This window comes from Manihot esculenta, chromosome 1 (assembly GCF_001659605.2).
Source record: "Manihot esculenta cultivar AM560-2 chromosome 1, M.esculenta_v8, whole genome shotgun sequence".
Lineage (NCBI taxonomy): Eukaryota > Viridiplantae > Streptophyta > Magnoliopsida > Malpighiales > Euphorbiaceae > Manihot > Manihot esculenta.
The window spans coordinates 2,808,918-2,823,338 of NC_035161.2; the positions used below are offsets into that span (position 1 = coordinate 2,808,918).

At 25.9% G+C, this 14,421-nt stretch overlaps 1 protein-coding gene across 1 annotated transcript; it reads left to right on the plus strand.

Annotated features, from left to right (window-relative positions):
* The first annotated feature begins 11,046 nt into the window (after nucleotides 1-11,046).
* Nucleotides 11,047-13,028, plus strand: LOC110623314 (scarecrow-like protein 18). Its single transcript, XM_021768234.2, has one exon. The coding sequence runs from the start codon at nucleotides 11,093-11,095 to the stop codon at nucleotides 12,431-12,433; it is 1,341 nt and encodes a 446-aa protein (XP_021623926.1). The 5' UTR covers nucleotides 11,047-11,092; the 3' UTR covers nucleotides 12,434-13,028.
* Nucleotides 13,029-14,421: the final 1,393 nt, after the last annotated feature.

The window sequence follows — 14,421 nt, forward strand, 5'->3', positions numbered from 1 at the left end:
CAAAGGGATCTTCAATGCATGAACCTTAAGCAATCTCTCTCTCATTTGTGAAGAAGGGATCAAGATCCCATGAACTGTAATATTCTAGTTGTTTGTTAGTGATTTGCATGTAAAGAAAGAAAGATGCTTCTTTTTTCTTCATACTTCCATGTGAACGTATTTTCTTCGTCTCATCAAATTGATTTGCTTGTTAAGAAGAGATGGTGTAAAAATCCCAATACTAATTATTTATTGGTGAGATTGTGTGGTTAGCAAGGGGGGAAAAAGAAAGGAGGGCAGGCATGCACGTGCGTTGGGGGGGGATGGCATGGGGACAAAAGGAGAGTTGAAGAAGGTTGCTTGTAGTGATAATGATTCATCAGATTGTACGTACTTTGTTACAGAAAAGGGGAAGAGGTTTCCTGCAAGAAAGATCATTGATTGCATCATCAAAACCCCAAACAAATAGCCCTAGCTAGGGTTTCCTTGCAATTCAACCTTTTACATGTTATGTATTACACATACATCTTACTTCTCTTTCACCTGCTCTCTCATTATTATTATTTATAGAAAAATTAAAATTTTTCTATTATTTATTAAAAAGTATTATTTTTATATTTTAAATCTGAAAATGTTGGCCATTAAAGACATTTTTGGTAAAAAATTTTACCTCTCAACTTATACTCTTTGACAAAATGAATATTTTGAATAGAAAGACTACGAACAGAAAAGAAAGTAAGAGATTTAAGTGTGATTTCGTCAAAATAGAGGAACATAAATATTAATTACGTTAAACCATTAGAAGATTTAGTTTATATGAATCGTTATTGGTTCGATACTACATAGAGTTGAACATAGTAAAATAAGAAATTAAAAGATTTCGTTGAAATTGTTCGTTTGAAAATTTCCCGAAAAGCTAATCATAGGTTCTTCTCTCCATCGGAACAATTAAGGTGAAGCAGGATCAGGAACAACGAATCTCTTTATGATAAACAGATTCATTTTGTAAGTTTGTTATTACGGATAGCTCCTACAAAAGATCGGACTAATGACGTATACAATACATAGTGATTCTCCAATGAGATACTACGCATACTAAGATATTTTTTTACTTCGTGCTTAATTTAGTATTTATTTTATTATTTTATAAATTGGATTTATGCTATACCTTATTTACTTGACTTATTTCATATCATTATTCAAAAGTTAAAAATCGGACTAAACAATTTTAAAATATTAATATTTTTTAATTTGAAAAAGTCATTATTTTTTATTAATTTAATAATTTTTAATAAAATAATTACCTTACAAAAATTATATGTCATTGCACATATATAAATTTATAAAATTTATTTTAAATTATGTTCATATATTCCTTAGAATTATTTTCATTTCTATTAACATCAAATATTTTATATAATGTGATGGATTACGAAAAATCAATTTACTTTAAAAAAATAAAAATAAAATAAAAAATTTCTTAAAATATTATTAATTTATTTGACAAAGTAATTATGGTTACTTTATTTTCAACAAACAATAGAAGTCACCTTCACTAACTAAATGACAAACTTAATTAACGGTTGGTCTTGATTAGTAGTTGAAATTATATTATTAAAGAAAAATTATTTGTTTATCTCTAAATTATATTAATTAATATATTTATTTTCTATTTTTTAAATTCAATAATTTAATCTTTATATTTTAATATAATAATTCTTACATTATCAAACTTATAAAAATAAGTATGTTAAATTGAGATTAAATATTAGTTATATAATGGTAAATAATTTCATTTTATATGCACTAAAATAAAAAGTTGAACCGATAAAATTAAATCGAATCAAATTAAATCAATTTGATTTAGATCAATTTCAATTTAAAATTAATTTAGTGCAATTTGATAAATATTAAAATTTTGATATTTAATTTATTTATTTTGATTTTAAATGAAAGTTAGATTTTTTTTTGAAATGGTTAATAAGTTAAAATTGAGTATTAAACAATGATTTCATGATTCACTTAAAAAAATTAAAAAGCTCAATTTTATAATATTTGAATTTAGTTTTTTACTAAATCCAAAAATTTAAATTTAAATTTCCTAAATAATATAAATTCAATTTAAAATTAAATAAAAAATATAAAAAGTAATTAAAATAGCATACGAGTTAAAATTAAATATTAAACAATTATTAATATAAAATTAAAGGATTAAAAAAAATTTAAAGTTCCATTATAATTAGACCGGGTTTAATAATTATTTGTTAAATAAATACTATAAAATTAATAATAATGTTATTTTTATATATTTGTATAAAAATTTATTAAAATAAAATTAAATATAATAAAGGAAAATTAAAATTAAAATTTTATAATAACAAATAAAAAATAAATATTATTATATTTATATAAAATAATAACACAAATTTATATTTTTTTACGCTATAAGATATAATAAGATACTGTAATTGTTTAAATTAACTAATAAAATAAATTATTAACAATATTAATTATTTAAATTGTAATTTTATTATTATTATTATTATTTTTATTATTATACTAATAGTTAGTTATAGGTTAGTAGCACTTGTTTTAAATTAATATAATATAATTGAAAAAAAAAGTAATATTTCAAAAAAAAAAAATTGAAAACGTACATATACATAACAATATATGTGCAGTGATTTACGGTTCAATTAGTTAAAGGCGTTCCAGCACCCTAGGTCGGAAGATTTATACTTGGCGTCGCAAAAATTTTATTTTTCAGTTAGAAGATAACGGTTCGATCTAAAAAAAAAATTTAGCTTAAACTTTTAATTCAATTAATAATCAGCTTATGCATATTGATTTATACTTATTCTATTAAATATAAAAATTTATACTTAAATTAAATCAGATCATTATCCACTTTTCAATTAAATTGATTTAACTGGTCGGTCTAATTCAATTTTAACAATTACTCATTATACAATAATTAATTTAAGTTATTAAACCGTCTTATTACACGTAATCTAATCTAAAATTGGAAATGTTAAGCGAAAAAAACATATCAGAGTTTAATGTTGAATATAAAAATTATGGTGTTTCTCTTTAAAATCTGAAACTAGCATGTAAAATAATTTTTTTCGTAATAGAATGAATGATTAAATTAACTTATTTTTCAATTCAAGAAAATTTAATTAGATTCATCAGAAAATAAATCTCTAAAATTGAAAATAATCTAATTAAATTCAGACAAATTTTCTTGATAGTTTAAAATGGTATGAACATTGATGAACTTAGATCCCGAGAGTATATAGTTTTCAATGGTTGAGTAAGTCTGGATGAGGGAAATATGCCATCTCCTCTTTATTCCTTTCTTTTTATCTGCTAATGATGCCTAGTGGCCTCTCTGCTACCGTGTCACGTGTCACTTGTCTCTGTCATGCAGGTCTGTACATACGAAACCGTCAGATGCCCTCGTCCCGCCAGACGGCCATTTAATTCCTCCGGCGCGCTTATAGACAGGCTGCGAGGTGACAGGACCTGCTGTACTTTTCTCCTGTCACGTCCCGAGCCAAGCTTGGTGTGAAGAGGTTGAGGCCCGCGAGGGGCCCAACCTCAAGGCTGGATAGTTCAGGCCGGTCCGATAAAGAAGCCCCAAGACCTTTGGATCAGAGTCATTATCATGGACTTGACCTTATACCGAAATGGTGAAACTCAGTGATCATCAAACATAAACTTTAGTAATTCTCTAAGTACTAGATTTCAACCTAACTTAGGTGAAAGAACATCTCCATAAAAACCCATCAATCCTCTATGAAAAGATCCATTCAAATCACAGAGAATTACTGCAAAAGCAATCCTATTCTACTGCTTATGTATATCAACATCAATATTACTTTAAGTTTACCCACTAACGTGGCTGCTAAATGTTAATTCAATTTAAATTTTGCACAGGCTACCCTCTAGATATAAGATGAACATTTTTGCCACTCACTGAGGACAAGGCTTGAAGCAACTACTTCAGCCGTAGTGGATTGCTTTTGATGCTAAGGAAATCGATTTTGCCTTGTTCATATACTTCAAGTAACTGAACAAGCCTTTGTTTTTATCAGACTCTATCAGTATTTTGCTAAAAAAAAAAATTAGTATAATTTAAAAATTTAGTATCACCAATAAAAAGACCTAAGTGAATCGAGTAATATGAGTAATAAAAAATCGACCGAATTAAATTAATTTAAAAATTTGATTTAATTTTTTATTTATTTCGGTTTGGTTTAGTTTTTAATTTTAAAAATTTTTTATTATTTCAATTCGATTTGATTTTAATTTAAAAAAAAATTAAAAAAATTAAATTAAACCGATCAATAATAATAATATATTATTTTCAATAATACTGAGAGATTAAATTATATTAAAATTAAATCAGTCAAATCGAATTAAATTAAATTAGTTTAATTTAATTTAATTTCTGATAAAATTAATTGAGTTTAATATTTATAAATAATAAATTTTTAATTTTTAATTTATTCAATTCAATTTAATTTTAAATTTAAACTATAAAATGCTCTTTTAATCTACGATAAACACGATTAGCATTAATATCAATTTTAATTATACATATTAAATTTTATTAAATATTAAAAAGTTATTTTTAATATTTTTTAAAAAATAATAATTAATAAGAGATTATGATTAGAAAAATACAAATATGATTAGAAAAAGAAAGGGTTAACAGAAATAGAAAAATAGGGGGTAGGGTTGAGGGAAAAGGCGTCGTCATTGAGGAAGCAGTGCACACGCAAAGCTTTAAATGAGGAATTAGAAATGCTGACACGTAGCTGTGTTTGCGGTTGCTTGTCTGATTGTTAGATTCTCTCTCGGCCGTGTGGCTTTCCATTTCACCAAGATTGGATAGATTTTGACAGCTACAACCTTCCCACCCTTCTCTATAATAATTCCTCATCACTTCTCTTCTAACATGTGGGCTTCCCAACAAACACCCTGCAAACAACCCCTGCTTCTCCTCTAAATTACCTCATATATATTACATAAATTTATTATTTTATCGCTCTAATATAAACAAATTTATTATTTAATTTTTATAATATAAAAAAATTAATTAATTAATCTTTTAATTTTAAAAAATATATTAAAATATTTTTAATATTTTAAAAAATTTATCAATTAATCTTTTCATTAATTTTAATAATTAAATATTAATTAAATAATATATTTTTTTATTTTTGAAATATAACATAATTAAATTTATTTTTTTATTTTTAAGATTCAATATTTCAGTTTTTAAAATTTAATTTTATTAAAATTAAAAATCTCAATTAAAAATATTGTTAATAGTAAAAAAATAATCCAATTATCTTTTCTAATATTCAATATTTTAATTTTTAAACTTTAATTTTTACAAATTTATAAATTTATCACTTAAAAAAATTAAATTAATAACATTTAACAAATTGATAATCTCAAACTCAATCTCTACAAACCAATAAAAATTTTAATAAATTCAATATTCAAACTCAATAAATATAATAAATTCAAGGACAAAAATTTGTCTCCAAACATAACATAATTAATATATTTGTCTCTTTATTTTTTATCCAATACCTTAATTCTTAAAATTTGATTTTATCAAAATTTAAGGAAAAAAATCTCAAGTTCAATCTCCATAAATAAATAAAAATTTCAACAAATTTAAAATTCAAATCCAATAAGATAACAAAAATTAAAATATATAAAATTTAAATTATTAAAAATAAAAAATTAAAACTCAATAGAAGTTGCTTTTGTGATGCTATTTGCTACTCTAATTATTTGTTGCTTGAGTCACTAGTTGTTCCCATTGCTTGCTACTCGATGTGTCTCCTGTTCGTGTCACTCACTCCTTACATCTTTGATCACTCGTACTGCTCGTTGATCGCATCTCCAACAATTTGTGTTGCTCATTGCTCGTGTCTTTAGCCACTCGCATCAATCATTGATCGTGTCTTCAACAATTCATGTCACTCGCTGCTTGCGTCTCCAACCACTCGCGTCGCTTACTGCTCTCATATCCATCCACTCGCATCACCACTGCGAGCATCTCCAACCACTCGTGTCACTTGTTGCTTGCATTATCGATCGCTCATGTCATTGGCCAATTCTTTAACTCCTTCTCAATTACTCTACAAAATGGGTTTTTAACATATAAATTTTATAGTTTTTGGTATGGGGTAGACATGAATAATGAAGATGGTGTGTGAAGTAGATGAAAAAAATTTGAAAATCTCAAAGGTATAATGAATTTTTATGAAAAATTATTAGTATAGAAAAACTCACTAGTTGATTACTTGGTTTGAAAAATACATTAAAACATTTTTGATATTTTAAAAAGTCTACTAATTTGTTTTTCCGTTAATTTTAATCGCAAAATATTATAAAAAAAAATCTAAAATACCCTTGATATGGAGGGACTAATTAGTAAATTTTTTAATAATTTGAGCGACCAACTAATAAATTTTTAAAAAATATAAAAACTAAATAATAAAATGCTTAATAATAAAATTATCGGATGAATTAATCAGTAGACTTTTTAAAACATTAGGGATGTTTTAATATATTTTTTAAAACCGAGAACTAATTAGCGAATTTCACTATACTACAGATACTAAATAGTAATTTTTTATTAGGATATTTTTGAAATTATATTTAATTTTTTTCCTTTAATTAGATGTAAATCATTGATTTAATATAAATTTTTAATAAAAAATCATTAGATTTTGATGAAATTAAATTTTAAGGATGAAAGTATTAGTTTTAAAAATAGAAAGATAAATTTATTAATTTACTAGATAGTTATATTTTAAACTTGTTGATACTAATTAAAAATAAAAATATTTTAATATTTTTATATATTTTAAATAGATGAAAGAATTAAATAGTTGGTATTTTGAAATAATCAAAACTATTTAGTATATTTTTTAAATCGATAGAATAATTAGTTAATTTTATTAAATTATAAAAAAGTAAGTAATAAATTTTTCTTATTACTTTTATAAGATCTATTTATATGAAAAATTCAAAAAATTTTATTATTTTATAATTTAATCTAAAATTTTAAAATGTAATAAAATTATTTAAAATTATAAATTTTATTACAATTATGAAAGTTTAAAACTTAAGGAGGTTGTGTCTTGCTGATATGGCAATATGGCGTTGATTATTTTATTATATTATGCTATGTAGATAAACGCTGATATTAAAATTATTTTATTTTATTATATTAATTTTTAAATTAATATAAATAATATTATTTATCTTATTCAAATATATGTATAGGATACATCATTTATATAAATAATTTATTAAATATAAAATATATATTTTTATAATAATATTAATTTAGAAAAAAGAATTTAAATAATTAATTTATGAATATTAAAATTTTAAATTATAAATTATTGAAAAAATGTAACTTTTAAAAATATATAAAACTCAATGAGTTAAGAGTAATATTATCTGCATTGGTCTCACTTTGAAATTCTACAAAAATTATAGCTAGTAATAAGAAAATTTAACTGAAATAAAAAAAATTAATTTTTAAATTTAATAATCACAGTGAAATTATAACCATCAAATTAATAATAATGATTTTCTTTAATTAAATATCACCAATGTTGTTAAAATCAACTGTTTGATTTAGTCTGGTCCGTACAAATTCGATTTTAAAATGAATTGAATCAATTAAAAAATAGATTTTTAAATATTTAGATTTGATTCGGTTCGTTAAAAAAGCCATTTAAAAAATAGATTTTTGAATATTTTTTATTAAAAATATAAAAATTTTAAGAATCAATTGAAAATTAAATTTAAAAAGATTAAAGTAAATACAATAATAATTTTTTTTAAAAAAAATTCAATACTCAAAATGACATTTGCAAAGCTAAATATAAATTTCTAATGAAAATAATGAAAATATAAGGATAAGTTTTATACAATTGAAAGAGCTAAATTATATTTTTAATAAAATTTCTAAAAATATATATATATGAGTGTAAAAAAGAAAATTAAATGAATATCATATAATGCTAGGGGAGCATTCGGTTGATTCAATTTAAAACCGAATCAAATCGAATAAATTGAAAATCAAAATTTTAGTATTTATGAAAATAAAACCGAATCGATTTTAGTCAAAAATCGAATTGAATCGGTCTGATTCGGTTTGATTTGATCGGTTTCAATTTTTAATAAATTTTTTATTTTTTGTATTTTATTTTTAGTATTTTAAAATTTAATTAAAATATTTTAATATTAATATGATTTAATTTCTCTATATTATTAAAAATAATATATTATTATCACTAATCGATTCGGTTTAATTTTTTTAATTTTTTTTATCAAAATCAAACTGAATCAAAAAAATTGAAATTTCTGAAATTAAAAACTGAATCAAACCGAATTGAATAAAAAATTAAATTAAAATTTTAAATTAATTCAATTTAATTAATTTTTTCGATTTGAACCGAATATTGGTACGTCATTAGGTTAACTCTATTTTTGAAAGTTATTCCTATTTTTGCAAGTTGAAAAAAAAGTTAAAAGTTACTGTGTGTCAAGATTCAGTCAAGTTGGCAGATATTCTACTGTATATTTTAAAATTAATTAATTCATGCAATTAATTTAATATATTATAATAAATTAATTAATTAACTTATTTACCCATTTAAAATGTATAAATCAATCATTTAATTTAAAATTTAAATTAAAAAATTAATTAATGAGATAATTAATGAGGTGCTGAGAAAATTTTAAAATGAGAAACTAATTAACTTAATTTTTATAAAATTAAGAGATTAATTAATAAATTTTATTAATATTATAAAAACTAAATAGTAAATTTTTAATATATTAAAAATCTGTTAAGAAATTTTTAAAATAAATGAATTAATTAGTGAATTTTATTAAATTTAAGAGATTAAATAAAATTTTCTATTGTAGGATGCAACGAAGATGTACTTCTTTTCTTTTTTCTCTTTACAAGAGATGCTCTTTCTAGTTGTTATGTCTGCTAAACAATTAATCAAAATGTTCAGTAACCTAAGAAACCCTAAATAGCCTAAGAAATAGTGAATTTGAGGAATTGAATGTTTGGACAAATCCTAGCTTTTTCTAGCCCACCCATTTTGTTATTATATATTAATAACAACTCTCTAAGAAAGATTCTCTATCTGCACTGTGCTTAATCATTCTTCAACAGTTGTAGAACTCTTCTTCTTCTTCTTTTTTTTTTAAAAAAAAAAAAATTCCCATCATGTAATCCAATTTGTTAAAAAAAAAAAATCATAACTTGCCTTCTGTGCTCCAAATCCCAAGTATTATTTATATAATTAAAGTAAAAAAGCTACATAGTTTTTTGACATACCAAGGTTTTTTTTCTTTATTAGTTTCACAAGCATGGATATTCACATCTCCACATGAGACCAGGATGCTTTTTTTAAAAAATAAAAAATAAAAAAACCAAAAAAATTATTAAAAATAAAATCAAGAAAAAATAATTTAGTATAATCACATCTAAGATTAGACCAATAAGTCACGTTATTTAATCAATACACTCAATTTAAAATATAATATGTTAAAAAATATATACTTATTATATATTTTCATTTTATTTTTTTACATAAATTAAAAAAATAATTTCTTTTATTAATTTTTCAATTATAGCCTTCTAAAGATATTAAATTTTATTAAATATGCTAAAAGATGTTTTGTAAATTAACGGGAAATTATTTTTAAAATAAAATAAAATTATAATAATCAATTTTTTATATTAACTATATATATAAAGGAAAAGTGAATAATAAAATTTTTTTAACGCTGTTAAGAAAAATATTGATATGATAATTAAAATATAATTATTAATAAAAGATAAAAAAATAAAAAATTATATTATTATTTACTTGTTTTTGTTTTAAAGTTTGTAGTTTAATTTGTATTAAATTAGTATATTGTGATATAATTTTTATATCAATATTTCAAACAAGCAATTCTTTTATTAAAAATATTATTTTAATACAAATTAAATTATAAATTTTAAAATAAAAAAATAAAAATACAGAATAACTTTTTCTATTTTTTCATGGCTTTTAAATACATAAATTACAGTTTAAATTTTAATTTCATTGAAAAGATTATCTACACTCTTTTTAAAATTATTTTAATTATTAATTCTGAATATAACGAATTATTTTAAAAATGCATATAAAGGGCAGAAAAAATAATTATGAAAAATTTAAAAATTAATAGATTTATAAATGTAGTAAAAATTATCATTACACAACAATAGCGATGTAAGATATATATATATATATATATGATAAAAAAAATTTAAAAATTTGTCCTGATATTTTTATTGTATCAATATCTATGATAAATAAATTATTAAAAATTAAATACTACAATAAATATTAAAAATAATAATAATAAATTGTATTATTATATTGATTAATAAATAGTAATAATATTAAAAAAATATAACAATAATAAAATTTGTAAATACCATTAAAATTTTTTTTAGCAGTAGTATTTATTGTTATTAATAATTATTTTTTAATAAAAATAATAATTTTGTTGTAAAATATTTATAATTATAATTCTATAATAGTGATATATAATAATTATAAAATAACAGTATTTCATTCTATTTATAATTTTTGTTTATTTTGTTTTTATTAATTTTTTAATCATATATATTTTTTTAATAAAAATTAAAAATTTAAAAATAAATCGATATCTCTCAAATTTACTCGAATACACTATATCACTCGTTCTAATACTCTTTATTTAATTATTATTATCATTATACATCACAAATATATAAATTATAAAAAATACTAGGGTTTAAGCCAAAGGAATGAAGCAATCCTATGCAGTCTGCAGGTGGTCAGTCCTCTAACTCTTCCTACTAATGTTTCTAGGTTTCCATTTTTCACCTCACAAACCCAACTCTCCCCCCCCCCCCCCCCCCCCCCAACTCTCTACTTCTCATTATTTATTATTATTATTATTATTATTATTATTATTGGTCTTGTGGCTGTGGGTCTTCTTGTGAGGTGTTTCTACTTCTGCAAAATATACTATGCTTGGTTCTCTAAATTCTTCTTCTTCTCATGACCAAGAAGAAGAAGAAGCCTTAGATCTGCACTATCAGCTGAATCTGATTCCACAGCCATCGCCTGGAGGAACTACTTCTGGGTTCACTTCTTCAGCAATCCACATGCGCCAATTGCTCATCACTTGTGCAGAGCTCATCTCTCAGTCTGACTTCTCCGCCGCTCACCGCCTTATCTCCGTTTTGTCTTCTGGTTCTTCACCTTATGGTGATTCTAGAGAGAGGTTGGTTCACCAGTTTGTTAAAGCTCTCTCTCTTAGACTTAATCCCCATGCCGCTGCCATTAGCTGTGCCTTGATGAATATTGGAAATACTACTCTTTCTGTTGGCGCCGCCGGCGGTGCTAGCAGTGCTGCTACCGGTGACGCTAATGTGGGTTCTTTGATTAGTAGAGAGTATGAGGAGGAGGCTCTTCAATCTTGCTATCTTTCGCTAAACCAAATAACCCCATTTATAAGGTTCAGCCATTTGACTGCAAATCAAGCGATCTTGGAAGCCATTGAAGTTGGGCAACAAGCTATTCACATCATAGATTTTGATATTATGCATGGAGTGCAATGGCCTCCATTGATGCAAGCCTTAGCAGAGCGTTCCAGCAACAACCTTTCCCCTCCTCCTGTGCTCCGAATCACCGGAACTGGCCATGATTTGAACATTCTTCACAGAACTGGAGACCGTCTTTTCAAGTTTGCTCAGTCTCTAGGCCTCAAATTTCAATTTCATCCTCTTCTCGTCTCCAACAATGATCCTTCTTCTCTTCCCTCTGCCATTACTCTTCTACCAGATGAAGTCCTGGCAGTTAACTGCGTCCACTATCTGCACAGGCTCTTGAAAAACGACTCTCGAGACCTTCGCATCTTTCTCCACAGAATCAAGGCCTTGAATCCCAAGGTGGTGACAATAGCAGAAAGGGAAGCCAACCACAATCACCCTTTCTTCTTCCAGAGATTCTTGGAGGCTTTGGATCACTACACAGCTATCTTCGATTCCTTGGAGGCAACACTGCCACCTAACAGCAGAGAAAGGCTGGCCGTCGAGCAGATATGGTTCGGTAGAGAAATCATGGACATAGTAGCAGCAGAAGGAGAAGACAGAAGAGAACGGCACGAAAGGTTCGAATCATGGGAAATGATGCTAAGGTCCACAGGCTTCACCAATGTTCCATTGAGCCCTTTTGCACTCTCGCAAGCCAAGCTCCTCCTCAGGCTCCATTATCCTTCTGAAGGGTACCATCTACAGATTCTCAGCAACTCTTTCTTCTTAGGTTGGCAGAATCATGCACTTTTCTCAGTCTCTTCGTGGCACTGATCATTACCCAATAAGCATTAAGATTCCCAGAGCTAATTAAACATCAGCAAGAAGAAAAAAGAAGAAGCTAGCTAGCGGATATATAATTTAATGGAGTGAGTAAAATCTTTTTTCTACTCATCATACATATTTGCTTTATCATTACTTGTTAGAACTTAGAGTTTATTAAATTTTCTAGCTATGACCCACCACCATCAGTACTCCCATTATTAACTTTATTAACTTAAAAAAACAAAAAATCAATCACCTCCTCCAATACACAAACCTCTTTTTCTCATCCTATATTGATTTTATGATGAGCTTGCTGTGGTGATGATGATTAGTGGTGTGCATGCATGCGTCTCAAGTCTCTGCTCATCTGAATCTGAAACTTTGCATGAATGAAATTTTGCAAAAGAACAGCTTCGTAGCTTCATTCATGGCTGGGTTAATTTTGAATCTCGTGGAGCTGAAACCGTTCGACGATTTATTATTTGATGTTTGATATATGTTCTATATATATATATATGTATAATCTGTAATTGTCACTTTTTTTTTTCTTTATTTAATGAAATTCTGTTCTATGAAATGAGTAGTCAAGTCCTCTCTCTTCGGCATCTCAAAAGGGCAACAAATGCTAATTGCTAAAGCAAAATGGAGCATTTCATCATAGATCCTTTAATAAATAACTATATATATAATGGGGATGGATTAATAAATTATTCCATTATTTCCAAAGTTTAAAGCACAATATATTAATTAATTATTCTTTAAATTCCATTGTGTGTGCATGTTTTTGTTTTTTTAATACTAATAATGCTTCACTATTGATTGATTTAATACTGCTTTTTATCACTTATCATGCTGTCTTATCTTAATATTCCTTTTCTCTTATTAAAGAAATAAGGACATGTTTGTTTGGAAAGGAAAGGATATTGTTCCCTGAAATTCCTTTGTCTCCCTTCAATGCTTGAGCTATGTTTTGTGGTTTCAAGAGAGGGAAGCAATAGAGAGGTAGGGACATGGGGGGGTGGATTTGGCTTTGGCTTTTTTTCTTGTTTTCTGCACTAAGTTATAACCCTACACCACCCCATCACCGTACAAACCCTATTTTTGCTGTCTTTCAAATAGCACCAACCATTAATTTACCCTAATTTCTGCCCTTTGTTCCCTCAGCAAAACCATCGAACTTCTCAAAATAGAGCCTTTTTTTTCCCCACTTTGCCTCCTCTACAGCCATGCATGTATGCAAAAAAACTTTTTGTTTTAGGGATCTCTTGTATCCTCATATACTTTCTCAAGGACCACGCTTGCTACTACTCCTCATCAATGGCTTCTCAGATCAGCAGCGAGGCGGTGGCGGAGGCGAAGGTGGAGGTGGAGGAAGAGGAGGAGGGTGGTGAGATGCTACTATATATATATATATATATAATAAGCTTTTTTAGGCTCCCAGTTTGGTAGCTGACAGTGATAAGATGGTAACAAGAGGATTCCCACGCATTCACAAAGTCTTTTTTTTTAGATTGCGTGTGGAGAAGTCATATTTAAAAGAGATCTGTGAGAAAGAAGAAGCTAAGTAGCAGCTCCCTAATAGGGTTGGTGGCTTGGTTCTCACACTGTATACAGAGAATCATTATTCCTTCCTTCCTTCCATCTTTCCATCCATCCATCTTTCTTTCTTTCTTTCCTCTGATTCAGACGTAACCTCTTGACTCTGTACATCATATATTATATAAATAAAAAAATTCTTAGACCCATGAACTTGTATGTGATTTTTCCATGGAGTACTCACATTTATGTGTATTACAAATGAGATAATAGGATGCATTGAGCATTGTGGATGAGGATGATGATGCAGCTAGCCACAGAAAACAATTCAATCGGGTCAGCTTCAATCATTCAATTATTTGGTTAGAAAGCAAAAACACATTGCATGCTGATGTTCATGATTTGCTGTGATAAGGATATTCCTAACAAATAATTAGAAATTGTTTATGAGATAGTGGGTA

Bases quoted from the DNA above. Each gene is read 5' to 3' on its own strand.
- LOC110623314 (XM_021768234.2), top strand. From the start codon at position 11,093: ATGCTTGGTTCTCTAAATTCTTCTTCTTCTCATGACCAAGAAGAAGAA.